General features: G+C 37.2%; 1 protein-coding gene across 1 annotated transcript in view; it reads right to left on the reverse strand.

Annotated features, from left to right (window-relative positions):
• Positions 1-929: 929 nt before the first annotated feature.
• The window catches only part of LOC306873507 (paired amphipathic helix protein Sin3a-like), a 29,424-nt gene continuing 11,254 nt past the window's right edge, over positions 930-19,099 (reverse strand). Inside the window, exons 10-21 of the mRNA XM_079422844.1 lie at positions 18,942-19,060; positions 18,569-18,779; positions 17,555-17,671; positions 17,202-17,440; positions 12,201-12,384; positions 11,523-12,090; positions 11,117-11,286; positions 10,867-11,040; positions 7,176-7,268; positions 5,053-5,147; positions 3,044-3,245; positions 930-2,396 (exon numbers count right to left, since the gene is read on the reverse strand). Coding sequence (XP_079278970.1) covers positions 2,175-2,396; positions 3,044-3,245; positions 5,053-5,147; positions 7,176-7,268; positions 10,867-11,040; positions 11,117-11,286; positions 11,523-12,090; positions 12,201-12,384; positions 17,202-17,440; positions 17,555-17,671; positions 18,569-18,779; positions 18,942-19,060 — 2,394 coding nt within the window. The 3' untranslated portion in view covers positions 930-2,174. The remainder of the gene's footprint in view (positions 2,397-3,043; positions 3,246-5,052; positions 5,148-7,175; positions 7,269-10,866; positions 11,041-11,116; positions 11,287-11,522; positions 12,091-12,200; positions 12,385-17,201; positions 17,441-17,554; positions 17,672-18,568; positions 18,780-18,941; positions 19,061-19,099) is intronic.

Consider the following 19,099-nt stretch of genomic DNA (forward strand, 5'->3'; position numbering starts at 1 on the left):
ATATATATACACACACACACGCATATTACCGACATTGTAGACTTTATAGATAAAATACATGTTTTCCAGAAGACAAATGTTTGAGGGTCATAATTTTTTTTTTTGTTTGTTTTTTTAATTAGTGTCTTATGCTCACCAAGGCTGCTTTTATTTGGCAAAATAAATAAAATAATTTCTGAATTAATTAAAACTTGAAATATTTTTTTTCTATTTTTATACATTTTAAAATGTAATTTATTCCTGTAGTGGCAAAACTGAATTTTAAGCAGCAATTATGCAAAAGACAAATATCTGACATGGCTAAAAACTGGTAAAAGATCCATTTTATGCTCTGAGAGTTATGGACTTGGAGAGCCTTTTAATGACCCATTTCTCCAGGGATTGCTTAACTATAATATGGGGCCAAATCCCAATTAAATAATGAGCCATATCGAACCAACACCTTTTCCCCTGGTAAGTTAAATGTCACTGTAGACTTCTATTACTCTCTTTGGAGTTTAAACACTCTTGCCTTTTTAGGGCAAAAAAATAGAAAAATGTATGTTCATAAAAACTAATTGTACACAAATTATTTAAACTCTAAAGACTGTTAAAAGAGTTAATTGCATTTCCAATTAAAAACTGTAGAGAATTAGTGCAAGCCCTCCATCATTACAAATTAATAACTGCATGCCTCAATGTGATCATGAGAGTTTGCCTAATGTTTTAAGTTAACTCTAAAGTCACATTTGAGTGTAAAACATTACACTACGCCCCCAAGAGAATGTCCAAACACTCCCTCTGCTGCCAGTGTGGAAAAACTACACAGTGGGTTTCAGTGCACATGAATTATGCATTCTCCATATTCAGAGTACATGAGTGCAATTCAGTGAGAAAACACGCATGCATTATTGATCCTTATAGTTCCAGGCAGCTCTACACACAGCAGGGTAATCTATTACAATTCTGTTTTATTTCAATCTTTAAAACAATAATGAATAATATAAAAGGGCTGTACATGAGAACATAGAAACATGCTGTCATTGCCTTCTTTAAATATGTTTTACATATTTTTCAGCATAAACCAAAGCCTTAAAGCACATACAAATGTGCCCCAAGTTACATTTCCAGACTTCTCGGTACAAGAGGGCAAAATGGGACCAAACAGGATTGTTTCTAAGTTCTACTCAGAACACAGGCAGTGATATCACAAATTTGAATACAAGTTCAGATAAGGGCCAAATATAGCGTCATGAAAAGCCATCCTATTCAACATCTCAGGTTCTGGACAAACTTGAAGCTGTCGAAAATGAACATTTTCATGACTACATAACGAGAGGAGACAGAGTGACCAGACAGAACACTTTAAACAAGTACTCCCTTTGGTAAGAATAGTCAAAGTGTTTTCTTAAACATCCCAGCATTAGCCTCCTCCACTAAGCTGATAAGGAAGCCTAAGAACTGAACTACGTAACAGTGAAGGTTGTCAGAATATAAACAGTCTGGCATATATACATCGTATTTACATCACAAGAGCTTTTGTGACTCTACTTATTCTGGTGTTCCTGATTGACACATTGTGGCTGGTATCTTAGATGCCTATTAATTAACGGTAATGCCTTTATTAATGGTGCTGTAATTAACCTGTGAAGAGAGACCTTGATTACATTTCATGTATATTGCGAACAATACACTTGGGAAATTCACATCATCAGTCCTGGTTTAGCTGCATAGCCCCAAACATGGAGGCTTTTTTAAAAACAGATTCGAGATTTTCTCTCATTTTCTGAACATGTACGTGGTTGAAGTGAACCACAAAAGACATATTGCTAATAAACTACTATTCACCTTGAAGAGATGAAAAATAAAAAACGATACACAAATGGGCATGAACTTGACCTGTATTTCACAAAAAGCCAGATTCTTATTGTCTTGAAAATCGAATAAAAGTCTGACTAGAGCTGCAGCATGTGTTTTCTTGCCCTCATGATTGAAGGGGACTAACCAACTGAGTATGAGTCCATGGGGGGGGATTCCAATCTAAAAATTTAAAAATGTAAAAATAAAAAAAGTTAAGTGAGCAATCTTTAAAGAACTCAATGGCGGTCAGATTTTAATTTCAGTGCTACTTCAGTCATTGTAAAAACAACATAAAATGGAGGGAAAAGCCCTGCCTTCTCTTGAAAACTTGAGCTTTACAACGTAGCGCTGTAGGTAACTTTGTATTTGTTGATGTTCTGGAAGTGGAGGATCTTGGGCTCACAGACGGTTCTGCAGGGCAGGAGCCCCTCCAGGCCCTCTCCCATCAGCCACTTGGAAGTAGTGGCTGCCATATCACTGGTCACATGCTCTTTCCGCCACCTGTCTAGCCACAACTGAAAGCGCTGATGCAGACGAGTGCTTACTCGCTGGTGAGACTGAAAATCATCAAGATAAACAGAAATCAATCAATTGTGCTGATCTCAAAACATATTCCTCTATGACAGTGGTGAAATAATTTAGTAAGTTAATAAGTGGGGTAAATAATTTTAATTAAAATGCTAATACAGGCAAAAAAAAACATTTCCAGTTGCCATTTGGTATTTTGTGTCCATACAAGGAAAGTCAATGGGGACCGAAACGGTTTCATTACCAGTGAAACTATTTTACTTTCTACTGTGGAACATAAAAGATGATGTTTTGAAAAATATTGGAAATAAAAATAAAAGTTTCAATTTACATTTAATTTTATTTTTCTCCCGTCCATACAAGGAAAGTCAATAACTTTTTTATTATCAATATTCTTCAAAATATCTTCATTTCTTCAGTAGAACTTACAGGTCATACAGGTTTGGAATGACTTGAGTATGAATAAAAACTGAAATAATTTTTGGGTGGACTATCCCTTCAATATCTCAACACTTCCAGTTTCTGTTCATAAAACATAATTATTTAAACCATAATAATTACAGTAGAAATATCAGACATTTCTTAGTCAATATGGGAGGGTGGGGGTGGGGCTTCAAAATTGTGTCGGACTCTTGAATCAAAACGTTTGAGAACCATTGAGCTATCATCTATATACCTGATGCGCTCTCAGCTGTGCAGTGCGTCGGTACATGTAGTCCTCCGACTTGAAGACGTACACCATCTTGTAGGAGTTGAGCTTAAACATGCACTCCATTTTTGAGTCCTCGCCGCCCTCTGAGGATTTCTTGGCTGTTTCTTTGGCCTCTCTCACTTGCATCTCCTGACCTCTCTGGCACTTCCTGATTCGCCTTAGGTTCCTTCAAAAGAAAAATGCACATGGTTTAATTTCCAAAAAAAGCTAAATCTTTCTTAAATTTAGTACAATTGCTATCAAACATGTTAAGGCTCAGCATCTGACAGCCTAAGGAGGAACATCCTACTCAAAAAGAAAATTTATGCACCAATGCAACTGTCTACAGTGCACCTGTGTCTCAACAGATATTATAAATTATCAACAAAAATTATAATCTCCGCTGAAAACTCATATCCATGGCAAAACCGTATCGATCAAGTGCCAAATCAAGGTACTGGATGGAAAAACAAAAACAGAGGTAATTTCCCCGCTTCAATTAAAGACTAAAATTAGAAGTGTACTTACCAAAGGTTACAGATGTGAATGGGCATAGAAACCATGACTCTTATTTTGAATTCAGGACTTCACTTAAAGAAACTAGCCAATCGTCACAAAAAAAGAAACCAGGTAGGGAATAAGGTTAAATGGCCAGGATATGGGTTGACATTGTGCATTATGCATTGCATGACCATGCACTAGAAGTGTTTGTTGCATTAATTTTCTTAGCAAAAACAGCGGTGCAAATGTCAGCTACTCAACCTCACACTGCACATAAACAGAAATGAATCAATCCAAAAATAAATCAAAATTTGACTGCCAGTTTGTGGATGAACATGGAGACATCAAGAGCATCTCTCCAGCACTGCACATAAAACATGCATTATGAAAACTGAAAGAACAAGCAAATCAATCATCCTCCCATGCTAGAGCTCAAACGTCTGTTGGAAAGAAATACACGCATTTGAGGATAAAATTCAGACCAGAGTTTTATTGACAAGCCCCTCTCTGAAATACAGCCATCAGACCGTGGTGAGTTTAAGTTCAAGTTCGAGTCATAACACCACTTTGTAAACTGACATCCCCAATCGAACTCAAGAGAGAGTCAGCAAAGGGAGGACACATTGTCTCTGAGATCTCAGCATACAAGGTCTATTCACTCAAATCTTACAGACTATAAAAGCATTTATACACAATCATGAAATCAAGTCACATACAGAGATTTATCTGTGAATAGAATTACACAAACAGACCACAGCACACTTTATGCGAGAAAGCAAAGACGTTTTCTAAAACCCAAAAGTGGGCTACTTTAAAAAGATTATGAAAATCTATTCAAAAGAAAGTACAGTTCTGAACAAAGCACTCTGCTTTTTTTTTTTTTTTTGCTTTTTTTTTTAAAACAGGCTCATCTATCTAAATGCACAATCTTCAGCCTCTTTAGAAAGTTGCCCTTCCAAAGGACATGGTGACTCAACCGAACCCTGTTAAGAGCAGGCATATAAAAACATCTTCCATATTGATGAAAAACAAATATAAAAAAATGAAATGAAATTTCCACTTCATTAAACGTGTTAGAAGTCTCAACTGCGATTTTTCCCTAAAATAAAAAAATGGTGCACATAATTTTAGATAACACCTCTACACACATTCCCCACAAACACCATACTTACAATGTATAAATAAGCGTAAAAGAACCAATATGCCTGTACTGTGGCTACATCTGAGCAAAGATAAACAGCCTAGCAATGAGTTTTCATTAAATAAATTCTCAATAAAGTGCAAATGCAAGCAAGCAGAGAGCTTGTGTGTTTGGGTAGAAATAAAAAAAAAACAGGTGATTACAAACAGGCAGCACTTGTACAGTGTGACTCCCAGACATTTCCAAAGACTACCGAAAGTATTCCTGGGATGTTCCTGTCTTGAGCTGATGCTTCATGGGAAGTGTAAAGGACTCACGGCTCTAAAGATGGGTGTACTTGGCTGAGCCTCACCTGGGTAGAAACACAGGCTTCTGGGAGAGGTGCTCTCGCAGCTCTGGAGAGGCCGAGCTGGTGTTCAGATATCGCTCCACGTAGTCGGGCCAGCGCTGAAACACACAGGCAGACATTCAAGGTTACTTTTACAGAATTAAGAGTCATTGTTAATAGCATTACTGTCTGGAACTACTGAATATTGTTGAATACATGGATATCACCTTCAGGATATGCTCTGCATGGCAGTTTTGTGTTCTTTATATGAATCTCATATATAATGCAAAAGCTCTGTTCTTTTATTTTACCTCTTGAAAAATGGTCTCTTTTTGGAGCACAAGACCAAAGCTGACCAAGTGTAAAATGAGCAGAATAAAGAACAGAATTAAATCATAATACTACAGAAAGAGTTCAAAAGAATAAACAAATAAATCATGAAGTACAAATGTCACTGCATAATTTACTTTATTAATTTACATAACTTCATGAATTAAACAAATAACCATATAATGATGAGAAATGATTATGATTATTGTGATGGTATTAACATGATATATTATTAAAAATATATAATAAACACACAATAATAGGCCAGAATAGGTGTTTATAATTACTTCAAGTCAAACGGCTTTTTTCAACATTACACCGTGCTACTTTGGCTGAGAGCACACTGCAACATCACACACACACACACACTTGTTTTTTTTTCTGGTGGCTGAGAGACTGCACCTCTGCCTTCCAGTGGTGCTACTGACTGATGGGCTTCAGAATATAGAAAAGTCCTGAGGAACTGTGGGAGCTGATGCAGAAGCAGATGCACTTTGACATCATGTTTCTGCAGGACCCACAACCAGCGTCCCCTAGAATACTGTGGCATATTTGCAAAGAGTCCACTGCATCCTGAACAGTGCCTCAAGCCCAAATCAATTTATGAAGGAAGTCCCTGAAGAGTGAAGAACTGGTGTAAGAGTCTTCAACAAAAAGCTTGTAGTCAGTGTCCAACAATTTGTCATCCACAAGGGCTGTAACAGAGTAATAACTCAAAATGAACTGTGCACAAAGAGATGTTCCCTCCAAAATCCCAAGCACAAATAAAGTCTGCCAGGACAAATGTTTTTTGTTCACCTTTGTGGGTTTTTTTCAAATACTGGTTGAAGTACAGCTCTCGACCATTCATTCATCAACAGCAATGAACTGTAAAACACAAAGTCGTCTTGCATGCATCCCTGCATTCCTCATGGAGTCCATCTTCAGAATACTGATATATAGACCGTTTCAAAACCAGACACGAATTTTGTGCAGGACATGATTTGTGCTATAAGAGACCTCCTACAATAGTCTGTTGAGCAGAATTGGCTCAGTGCAAAGTCTTGCCGTGTCACATCATTTCTTTCTGATACTTGGGCCATTTAGACATTAGTGTGATCCCAGCTTTTCTTACATGTCAGAAACATCTGGTGGCTTAATATCTGGTTCATGAACATTGTCACCTCTCTTCTGAGATGCTACAGGAAAGAGCAATAAGGAAACGACACCATTTTCGTCATTTCCCCTCAACAAGTCTTGCAGTAGCAAGTGGCACAGATGTAGCAGATGTTGTTGGATACAGCGATGCAGCAGAATGACACGAGTCAGCAGAAGGCCTATTGCACAGCACAGAAAGTAGCGCAACGGAATAGCGCAAGTACTAAATTTGCAGAGGCAGCTATATTGGAAGTTAGCATAACTAGACTGTGCATTGCAGGTGGGTTTAATGACTCTGGTTTTGATGTCATACTCTATGTGGCCCATGCCATTAGCACTAACATCATGATTTTAAATCAGTTTTCAGATTGTGAGCTTTAAAATAACATATTTAGTTTGTCAAAATCAACTGAAGACAATCACACTACCGTCCCGCCTTGGATTGAAACCGGATGCGTTCTTGCATTTCGCTGTGCTAATTTTGTAATTGTTGGTCTATGCGTAGATGAATAATTTTCACTGTGACGCAGCATTCTGACACTGAGTGGGTTCTTGGGCTGAATAAGCCCATAGTCAAAACATCTCGAGTCAAAAGATGTTGCCGCAACACTTCGCCAGCAGTGCAGATTGGATTAAAAGGTTAACACTCCAAAATCTTTAGCCAAGTCTCAAGCATGTACCTCAGTATCCCCAGGTCCATCTGAGTTCTCCTCCTCGGTGTCCAACAGCTCCATGGCCAGCTGCACAGTCCCTTTAGACTTCTGGAACAATAACTGCAAAGAAAAGAACATAAAAGTCCTGTTTAAATATGCATGGGTAGCAGATCCATACTCTAAAACTATTTGTAGACTGCATTTTACTAACTATAATAATTATACATTCAGCTTCTATGGTCTCATATAAATCGAGAGACTAAATTAAATCTGAACTACATTTTCATTTGTAAAAAATAGTTAAGGAGTCATGCTATACAATCCAAGCTGTACATTTTCCCTTATAAATTCACAGGATGTAACCTAAAATGTTGAGAAAAAAGAGACACTATAGATACGTTATCTATTTACACAGATGAAACTGTGGTTAAACAAAGTAGTTAAATAAAGAGGAGGAGGTGAAAAGAGGCAGCAGATAACAGCATGACACTGAAAAATGTGGTCATTAAAACAAAAAGCGGTGATTTTGGCCGATTAAGCCACTTTGACCGATAGCTTGATGGATGGTCAATTGGTTTGCTTGAAAAACCAACAGAAAAGTCTTCTCAGCATTTCCTATACAACCATCCTTTACTGTGACTTCAACTTTGTAACTGTGAACACAATTGTAGCATAAAAAAGCACTTTATTTCTTTTAACACACCATCATATCTCCTCTAAACTAATGATAAAACTCTCCTTTTTGCTTTTCTCAAAAAAGTGACAGCATAAAAATTTAAGTCCAAAGGTATAGTTCAGTTTTGTTGTGAACACTTGGCATATGTGTACAACTGAACACGTATACACAAGCATATTCAAGGTGGCAAAATGGCTCGTTTTCTGCTTTTAGGTTTTAATTACATAATAGAGATGAAAACATCAGCACAAGACTGTCTGCACAGACAGATCAACGGCTACTACTTCATCACTGCCTATTAAGCCCCACCCACTCATTTGTTATACAGACAGAAGAAATACTACAACAGTACCACTGGACTAAAAATAGCATTACCTTCCAAAGGATCCTAATATTAGGAAAACAGCTATTTATGTTAAACTATGTAAATGTCTCCAAACAGAATTATGTGTTTGCAAGCTTTGCAAACAGACTTTTATTGAAAGATGACACCTGACAGGAATGGCACAATATATACATAACCATGTAATACCACTGATACTACTTCAACACTTTTTTTGTAAATTGCTTTCCTTAAAAGGCACAATATGTAAGATTTTTGTAATAATATATCCAAAAACCACTTGCAGTGTTATATATTTCATGCAGTTGTGTGCTTGCGTTATTCCAAAAGTTCCCAAAGATTTGTAAATCCAGAGAAATTCCAGTTTTACAAATTGACTGGTCCCTGTTCCTCCATGGTCATGGTCGCCTATCAATGATGTAATTTCTGCGCTATCCTCGGTTTTTGTTTGTAAAATCTACAAGCGTGGACAAAAATGCTACCGCATAGTTCAAATAAATCCGTTACGGCTAAAATGAAAAGTGTTGACTACAGCATTAAATTTATATCTGCTCAATGTTACATCATGACTCTTTTTCCGCGTTTTTAAAGTGTTGTGCATTATAACCAATCACACGCGATTCTGTTGAGCGGTGTTAAAATACCAAGATTTTCTGATATTTATACTACTTGTTGCAAATAGTGGCAATTATCGACACTTCAGTATTGTATTAAATTATAAAACAGTATTAAATGGATGCCACCTTATTGGTACAATAAAGCCCTCCCTACACCTACCTGATATGTTATTTTCAACTTTTTGGTAATTTCCTTAATTTTTATTGAAAATAAATGCCTTTACGATGTGATATGAGATTTGAAAAGGGAGAAAAAAAAGTTAGGCAAAAGGTGGGTTCGAACCTCGCCTAAAAAAGATCACGGCAAGCGCTTAACCATCTGCACTACTGGAGCTGATGATTCATAGCCGTTTTTTATAATGTTGACTTTCCCAATCACACGAGTTAAGGTCACTGCACAGTTGAGTCCGAAATTTTCGCACGTTAAAAAATAAATATAGCCTCACGTTGTGTCAATCACGTTTGCACACTGCCTCCGAATCTTTCGTCCGTCAAAAATCAGGTTCGATTTTCTGCGTTTTTGCATCTGTAGCATGCATTTTGATAGGAAAGTATGGGGAATACGAAAAACGCATGCGAAAATTTCAGACTCAATGTGCAATGACCTTTAGTGTAAATAGCCTCTACCAACAAGGCGGGCTATTTGCACTAAGTGTAAATAGACACTCATAAATGTTCTTTGCTCAATTTCTCTGTATAATTTATTCGCTGTTTGAATAACTGTGGAAGGTACAGGTAATTCATTACCTCATCCGTGAACATGATTCGTGAATTCCATACATCTCTCAATAGTGAAAACGACGTCTCCCATCGTTCCACCAGTCTTCACAGCGTCATCAAGCTTCGCCTTTGTTATTGTTTTAAACATAAGACCTCTAGCGGCGAAAACGTACATATTGTGCCTTTAAGGAAATGTGTAAAACTTTAAGGGCAAAGTATGCTTCAGTTTTGACACAAATGTTTAGTGTAGCCATACAAACGAATGCGAAACCTCAGCGCGTACTAACTAAATACTATAGTTTAATTTAAGTTTTGTCCTTATAGTTTGGTTTAATGTCTGCACTATTTATCTCCTGACGTTATAAACATGTCTTTGTACTTCTTTGAACTAGAACTAAGTGTCTCTTAACACCCTCACACTAGTACTCGTCAACAAAGACATCTATTGCTGTTGCCGCTGTCTCTAGTACCCTCTAGATGTTGTTGTCTCTGCCATTCCTTTTTTTGACTTGAAACAGTGGTCTAGGCCAGTGTTGCCACCTTATGAAAAAAAAACTCAAGGCGCATGTACACTCTGTACACTCAGTTTGCACAGGTAAGAAAAATCAGGCTACATTTGTACAGTACAGCATGTGTACAATACTATGTTGATGACGATATTCATCTAGAATATGCATAAAAACTACAGTATACCTTGAGCTTTAAATGTACATCTTTAGTTGTTTCATCCATACCATACCTATTTGATTATATAAAGACAGAAGAACACAGTTGCTGGATCTGAAATTGAATACTTCCCCATTATAGTTTGTGAAAAACAGTACGCCAAAATAGTAGTATGTCCAAATTCAGGGTTTTTGAAAAACAGTAGGTGTAAAGTACCAAGATGACCTTCTACTTCCAGTGAAAATTTGAAGTGTGCATTTGATGGAAACTTTACTATCCAGGCCACGAGAGAGGATTATGAATGTCAGTGAAGCAACGGCGGTAAGTCACGTGACAGTAACATGGTAATTTCATAATTCCATATTCATACTGTATAGAACAGGGCTGTCCAAACTCGGTCCTGGAGGGCCGGTGTCCTGCAGAGTTTAGCTCCAACTTGCCTCAACACACCTGCATGGAAGTTTCCAATATGCCTAGTAAGAGCTTGATTAGCTGCTTCAGGTGTGTTTAATTAGGGTTGGAGCTAAACTCTGCAGGACACCGGCCCTCCAGGACTGAGTTTGGACAGCCCTGGTATAGAACCTTCGTTTTTAAATGGTCGCAAAGCAATTTAAAATTCAAATGTAGTACCTACTCAGTCAGTATGCGATTTCAGAAGTAGCAAGTGTGTTTTGGGAAAACAAGAGATAGCCATACCTTAAAACAGTTCTCGTCGGACATCAGCTGTTCAGCTTTGCGCTGGTAGGCTGATTCGGCACTTCCTCTAGAAGCTTGGGTGGACATTGACCCACCGGTGGCTTTGTTGGCAAACTCGCTAAGGTAAAGATCAGTAACCTGTACACAGATCTCATCGCTTACTATATGCTGCAGCTGTGAAAAAAAAGATCAAATTGTGAGATGAGTTTCCGAAACAATGAATATGCTCGTGAATCTAAAAAATCCCTACCTGTCTCACTATACTCTGGATAAGTTTGTCCATGGTGAAGGCGATGTAGGCATGGATGGTAAACATTTCCCTCAGCTGGTCCTCGTATTGAGATGTCTCCATATTGCCATCCAGGAGGTTTCGCACCATCTCTAAGAAGGCAGAGTAGTAGTCTTCAACATCGATGTCCACTGCAAAAACAAACAGGACATTTTTAATTCATCAATCTCCAACGACAGCATTATAAATAAACAAATTACAGCCTTAATCTACGAGTTGCTAAAGTGGTTTCCATGAAGACTGGTGATAAAACATCCACTTGTCTTCACAAATTTAGGACGTCTCGCACTCAAGTTCTCATCTTTGGTGTGAACCGTGCAGACACAAAGAATACCTGCTTAAAACCTGAGTGAAATCTGAAACTTACTGGGTTCCTTCAAACGCAGCTGTATGGCCGGGCTGTCGTTCTTCTCTCTTTTCAGTCCCAACACGTTTCTTTCCCACTCTCTCTCTCTGGAATCTTCTTCTATCTGTTTTTCTGCCTGCGCGTAGATCCGTAGCAGTCGGGAGCACAGGATCTGATGCAGCCGTTGAAAGATGTACCAGTTATTGTTGACATAGAAGAGGTTGTAGGCATCGTCACAGTTACTCAGCTTCTGCTGGGTGGCTGCTGTATGGCTGAAGAGGAGCTTAGACTTTGTTGACGTCGTCCCATTGTGCTTTTTAGTCCCATCTTCATCTGGTTCAGTCTCCTCTTCTTCCTCCTCCTCCACATCAGAAAGCTCACCGCGTCGGGCGAACAGCATGTCGGGGGTGAAATGGTATATGATCTGCTTGATTTTGTACTTGTCATCCTTGTGGATGGCAGACTGCCTCCTGACGTGGTGGATGATGAGAGAGGCCGCGTCTTCCAGGATCTGGCTGTCCTCGTACATGAGGGTCATGTGAGGGCCTGAGGGAGGGGCGGCATTGTCTTCTGAAGCCTGCTCTTGCCGCTAAGTGGATGAAAAGGCCATTATGTACAACCAGACAACATTTAAAATCTCTTTCATTTTTGGATGCTTTTTTCACTTTTGGATGCAAAAGTACTTTGAACGTTTCATACCTCATCATAAAGAGTCTCGATTTCATTGAGAAGCATCTTGGAGCGAAACACCTTTGTGTCGTTCTGTTTGAAGTTTATACCTTGGTGATCTAAAGACTTCAGGTAATACTTCTCATTCTGTTCCCTCCAGATCTTATTGAAGCCACGCTGAGCCTCTCGCCACTCTTCTTCTTTAGTTTTCAGCCTAAGAATACAAACATATTGAATTCTGTGAAGAAAACCTGAAATGAAAAGAACCGTTTAAGATAGAGCTCTCTCTATCCGAAAAAAAAGGATTTGAGATTATTAGAAAACACAATGAAGCTATTGGATAGCAATAATATGGTAAATTACTTCGGTACTAGGACTGCAGTTGTTAGTTTTTTTGTTTGTAATTTAACATAGGCTATTTAGATATTAGTGATTAAATAACAAGAGCCATAAAAATCACATAGAAATCACACATTCAATGTTTAACAAAGTGTGAAAACATGTTTTGGCCAAATTCTGCTGCCAACAGGAAGAGTAAAAGTTACTCTGTAAGGGCATTCATATTCATTTCTTTAAAACAGCAAAATACAGACGCCCTTTAGTTTTTATGGCTTTATATGGTTCTCTTTGCATTCACATTAAAGTCTCTAATTTTTACTGTGGTCAGAAACTAAAATATTTTTGTAGCTATCAGTTCTTCCTTCAAATAAAGTCAGGGTATCTACAGACTTTTAAAAATCAAATGTAAGACTTTAAGGCCTTTTTAAGACCTGCACAAATAAAATTATTTCCATATGAGCAGGGTAGGGCAATATCTACAGTATGGTAACATACCGTAAGATGACCATAAAAAGCTTGATTTTCAGTTCAGATACAGGTTTTCATAAAAACAAAAAGTTTTAGAAAATTATAAACTTCACAATTCAGCCTTTAAATGTCAAAAGTATCAATAGAGTGGTGTAACTATGATGTCACTTCGTAGGTGAAAACTCGGAAGCGAGTTAGCATTTTAGCATTTCCGGTTGCATCGTCGATGGGTTTTTTGAATGGGATTTTGGTTAAATCCCTTAAATAAGGTCCGTGGTTCACACAGGCTCAAGATACTTTCACGTTTTATTCTACGACATAAAACACACCAGTTACACCACACTCCTGATTTTTTTAAGCTGTTACGTTTCTTAAAGACGGTTGCTAACAAGTTGCTAAATGGGACTACAGGCGCTGTCGGAGACATTAAACATCATCATGCCGAACAGTTTATAAATTTACAGTATTTTCCAGATGTAGTATCATTTGTAATACAATTAATTTTAGAATAAACAACGAATAGTTTCCCGCATTTTATATTGTTGTTCGACAATGTTTTTTTTGCTTTGCCCCGAAATGCGACATGTCTTCGGAGAGAAGATGCTCGTTTTATCGCTTAACGTTACTGAGGCGGAGACTTCGGACCATAAGGTAAACTCTAATTACGATTATTACATGTAAACACCACATTTACCGACTTTACTTGGTGAAAGTAAACTTTAATGATACATAGTGCTTAAAGCAAAGTTAAAATTAAATGTTTACGGCCACAAGAAGCTGTTAGAAAGCATATAGATTGAGTATTTCCTAGAAGCAAGGATAAAATAACATTGTGTGTACCCACCCTAACAAAATGAGAGCTGAAATGTGGTATTTTGTTCACTAAAATAAGTTTCATCTTACCATATCCAAAAACTCACGCACTCTGCTGTGATTTAAAAGATTATGTGGGTATACGTTTTTAATTAAAATATTCATATTAATCAAGGATTTATTGACTTTTAAAGCACCTTATTTCGAAATGTACAGAAATACGCGGTTTTAAATGTCCGTTAGTTAAGATTATTTCATTTATTCACTATACTATTTATTAGTACTGTCTCATTTCTGTTTGGCTCTAGTTTTGTATTTATTCCAGTTTACATGAAAAGGTTCATGCAGCGTGGATTAAAATTCATATACAGAGTAAATATGTTTCACTGAACATGTTAAAAATAAGTTTGAATAAGTTGTCGGGAGCATGGTGTTGTGACGCTGAAGGCGAGCGACCGTGGTGCAGTAGTTCGTTTATAGCCCAAGTTTAGCTTTTCAGTTCTGGCGCTTTTATTTAGGCTTCAAAATTCGTCAGATTTATATTTTTTTGTGAAGATTATCTTTATGGACAAAACGTATAAGTTTCATGAACTATGATTGAACACAGAGCTTATTTTTTGCGATAATCCAAAAGCCTATGGAAAAATCCTATTGGCTTTTTGTCAAGGGAACTAGTTTCATGCTAGCAGCCGATCCGCCTACAAAGTGGCGTCATCGTTCCCCCATTCTATTAGGGCTGCACGATAAATCGAAATGAAATCGAAATCGGGATTAGACAGAAGCTGCGATTGTCATGCGTATCTTTCAGTGAAGCACGGTTTTGTGATCAGCAGTAAATCTCCATCTGAAGGCCAGAGCGCGCTCACACGGAAACTCCACATACGCCCCACAGAAGAAATCCAGGAAATGCCTATCGCTGCAGCTGAATAAACAGATTTAACCGCTTTCATTGATTCAACGTGACTAATAAACACGACTACGGCAATATATGGTTTCTTATTATTATAATTTTCATTATAATAAAGTACATCTATAATGCAGTGCTAATCGACAGTCTTTAACACTGAATACTGTGAAATATGTTGCGTGCCTTATTCTGTGTAAGAAGCCGCATCATCTCACAGAAGGATTATTTCAAACACTCGACTGACGTTATGAAGTGAGTTTGCAGTAAAGCATGTTATTAAATGTGGTGTTTTCACGTGCTTTCAGATGGAGCAGCATTTACTACACAGAGCGGTAGTTCACAAAGAAGCTACGCAAACAGCTGTCATTATCGCGACCGATTTCTTTGATTTCATAATCGTACGGTTATATCGTCTACAACAGCTTGTCAAGAGAATTACGGCTTTGTGTCGTAAATGCTGCTCCATCTGAAAACAGGTGATGGAGATTTACTACTAATCACAGAACCGGCTTTACTGACGAGATGTGCATGACAATCGCATTTGATTAATCGTGCAGCCCTAATATCAATTATTATATTAAACAATTATCAATCATTATATTAATCAAACAGCCTAACATATAAATATCTGGCTTAGTGTCTCGATGGTTTAGATTAGGGCTGCAACAACTAATCGATAAAATCGATTATTATCGATAATGAAAATCATCAACAACGATTCTTATTATCGATTAGTCGATTAGCCCACAGTGCAGGTACAACTTCAGCCAGTCGCGTCAAATTACAGCACTGAAAAAATGCATTTCTTTGGACAAAATGCATGCATCTAAAAAAATAGTGCAATAGTGCAGGAAACCGAATGAGATGCTGCCGGAGAAATACGTGACCCAAGCAGCCCAAAACATGAGAATTCTTTATTTTAAGCTTTAAGCTAATGCATTAGAGCAATGGCTTGCCCTGTCAAATGTGTGTGCGTCCTCAGCGCAAAAACTTTCAGTTTACGGTCATATCATTATCTAAATGTCACAAATTCATGCAAGCATTTCCATTTTTGCATAAAAGTCCATCTTGACAGTCTGTGTTAAGTTTAAATCTTTGCTGAATGAGCGTCGGCACAGCAGACAGACGGAACACAGTAGAGAGAGAGAATTAATATTCAGTGCTAAAAACATTTGTTGTGCTGAAATTTAAAAAATGTAGGTTTAAAAGACAACATGTAGTGTGCGTATTTAATGAGAGTAGGAACTGTAAGGGATAACAGCGTGTCTGAATATAAATGTCAGACGTTTCATAGCCACCTTTTACAGCATAAAGAAATGACAGTAACTGTGATCAAAGTGAACATTCCTCTCACCTGTTGGTTAACACTAAGTTTGTTTTTATTCGTCTTTACTCTTTAATTTTTTTATGTGAATATTTAATTAAACTATGTTCACTATATACAGTGCTTAAATTTATTAAAACAAATTTATGTAAGGTTTTTAACAAATAATGTAAGGTTTGAGCCACTGCTGCTCCAAACTAACAGTATTGGTGATTAACAAAATATTTTTTAAGCTTTCTGTATTGGTTAGTCCTCCAATATGCATAAGCTCTTTAGTAACAGTAGTAGGCTATTTCTAATACGATAATATAATTATTGCTGTTATCTATGAAAGAAAGGCCGAAAAAAAGTCAAGCGTTTTAGTGTTTTTTCTTCAGATGCCCAATTACAGGTCAAAAGGTACATAAATGCCAGCGAGAATGCTGTTATGAAAGGCATAGGAGGCCATTTTTGATATGTGAATAAATACTATTTAGTTGTTTCAGTTTGTTATTTGCCCAATAAATGACAATAACATTTTTAGATTTAAACAATTTCTTTGACAGATTCCAAAAGTATTTGTGTTTTCTCATTATGACAGGTGGTCTAATAAATTGTTAAGCACTATATGTTTTTATAGCATTCAGTTGGCATGTTTGTCTGAAGGACATTGGGCAGAATGTGGAATAGTGTGTTTTTTGTCAAAAGAAAAAAAAAGTGTTTTTTTTTTTTTTTTTTATCTGATTAATCGGGGAAAAAATAATCGTCCAACTAATCGATTATCAAAATAATCGTTAGTTGCAGCCCTAGTTTAGATTTGTATAATGTATTCGTTTCTTGACGATCCAGTGTTTTCTGCGTAAAAATATGGGTCGATTTTCACAATGGTCTGAACAAAAACAGCAGACAGCTGACTGAAAATGCACATTTATTCTCTGCGGGTCCTTAAAAAGTCTTTTGAAGTTCTGACATTTTCTTTCCGCCCCCAAATTTAGGAAATCTTGAAATCATAATTAAGACTTTCTTATACCAATTGAGAATTTGTGGCCAAACTAAATGTAAGACTTTTTAAGGACCCACAGAAACCCTGAAAGTGAACCTGGAGAAGTTTGTTTTAAAAATTGAAATAGGCCAAATCAAAATTTAGTTTTATGAAATTTCTAGGAAGAAGTCACCTTCAGACAATAACATTTATGCTGACCTTTTGAGTACAATGGGTACAGAGACAGCAGGGTTCGTCTTAAGTCCATCTATGATGTCTGGAGCTTTATCACCATATATCCTCTGAATAGCTTTACGATGGATGACCTCAGAAAAGCCTCCGATGGTGTTGTCCAGCCGGAACTTGGCCTGTTCCTCAGCAGACATGCGCGAGAGCCTCTTTTGAACAGCCTCCAGAACGCGAATGGTGGCGAGGTTTGTCTCCAGAACTACATCAAGCTGCAAGATACGACATGTTTGATCAAACACTGAACTGAATATCCTATTACACTGAAGACAATGAAGCTTTGGTAAACTAAAATTATATAAACATGTGATCTCTTTTTTGTTTACCTCAAAGCGCTCATCTTCACATCTATATATATGCTCTTCATACTGGGTCTTTTTGGAGCTGACGAAGGTTGAGTCCTCAGACCAGGAAGGAAATGACACCCACGTATCATTTAACACCTGAAAAATTGTTCAACATTAGCATAGGTCTGTCACAACATTAAATTTTCACTACATGATTATTCTGAGCCAAACTCCTCCCACACTGGAAACCTAAATTTTTTTTTTTTTGGTTGCGAAAAATCCAACATGATTTTTTTTTTGCAAAAAAGCAGCTACAATTGCATATTTTTAGTTTTATGAATGAAGGTACAATACTGTGTTGAACTGTCAACCTGCTGGATTATGTACAGTATTATTGTATGCATAGCATTAAAGGGATAGTTGACCCAAAAATGAAAATTCTGTCATCATTTACTCATTTAAACAGTTGCTGGTAACAATTGAGGTACTATGGATACTATGGAAGTCAATTGCTGTCACCAAATATTTGGTTACCAACATTCTTCAAAATCTCTTCTTTTGTGTTCAACAGAAGAAAGAAAATCATACAGCTGTGGGACAACTAGAGGGTGATTAAATGACATGATTTTCTTTTTTGGGTGAACTATCCCCTTTAACATTATATAAATATTTCATTTTTTAAATATCACAATTATCATCAATGCCAGTATATTAGTATACCCCTACATTAGTACCTTTGCTACTATTCCCTATTTAATTTCATTAATCTACTTTAGCATGGTGTCTTCTTGTAACAGAATTAATATCAGTGCCAAATGAGCCGTCACTCATTCTTTAATAACACTAAATGTATCAATGAAAAAGAGAAACAAAACTCTCTCTACAGCATAATTCCTAACAACTGAAAACTAAATTCAAAGAGCTGAAATTGTGTAAAAACAACACACCCTAATAAAATGGGTACCCCATAGTCCAAAATCTTTAGGTTGAGTGTTATGTGTGCAAAATAAATCAATTAAAGTTGTACAAGGTGTGACAGGATGGTGAACTCACCTCCTTGCACAGTGGAGTCCTGCCTGTACATCGAGGCTGCTGGAAGCTCTTGGGAAGGGCTCTGTAACTGGAGCCCAATCTTTTGCAGGACGCATAATCAATTTCCATTGCAATGCCTTCAGTGGCTCGCTCTTTGGGAAAGCTCTCAATATGGGCACACTCTCTATAGCCAAGGAAGTTCTTGAACCATGTAAAAAGCTCAGGGAATTTCCTGATTATCACAAAAAGCAATAAGAAAAATGTCAGAACTAATGTAAATAATAGTTTTATTGATTTCTGATTTATAATTAATTAAATGAAATAATGGCTACATAAAAGCCTTTAAATCAGACTGAAAGTATGTCAATATGAAATTAAATTGAATTCCACTTACCCCAAAAATGGTAAGACCAGCTGCACAAGTTCAGCCCGTGAGATTACTTCTTGATTGAAGATGACCAAACAGCGTAAGAAATTGTCGTAAGCCTCTGAACTCCGCAGAGCTTTCCTCACCTGAAAAGGGAACACTGTGTATAAGCCACATAACTCACT

This window comes from Barbus barbus (genome assembly GCF_936440315.1).
Source record: "Barbus barbus genome assembly, chromosome: 1".
Lineage (NCBI taxonomy): Eukaryota > Metazoa > Chordata > Actinopteri > Cypriniformes > Cyprinidae > Barbus > Barbus barbus.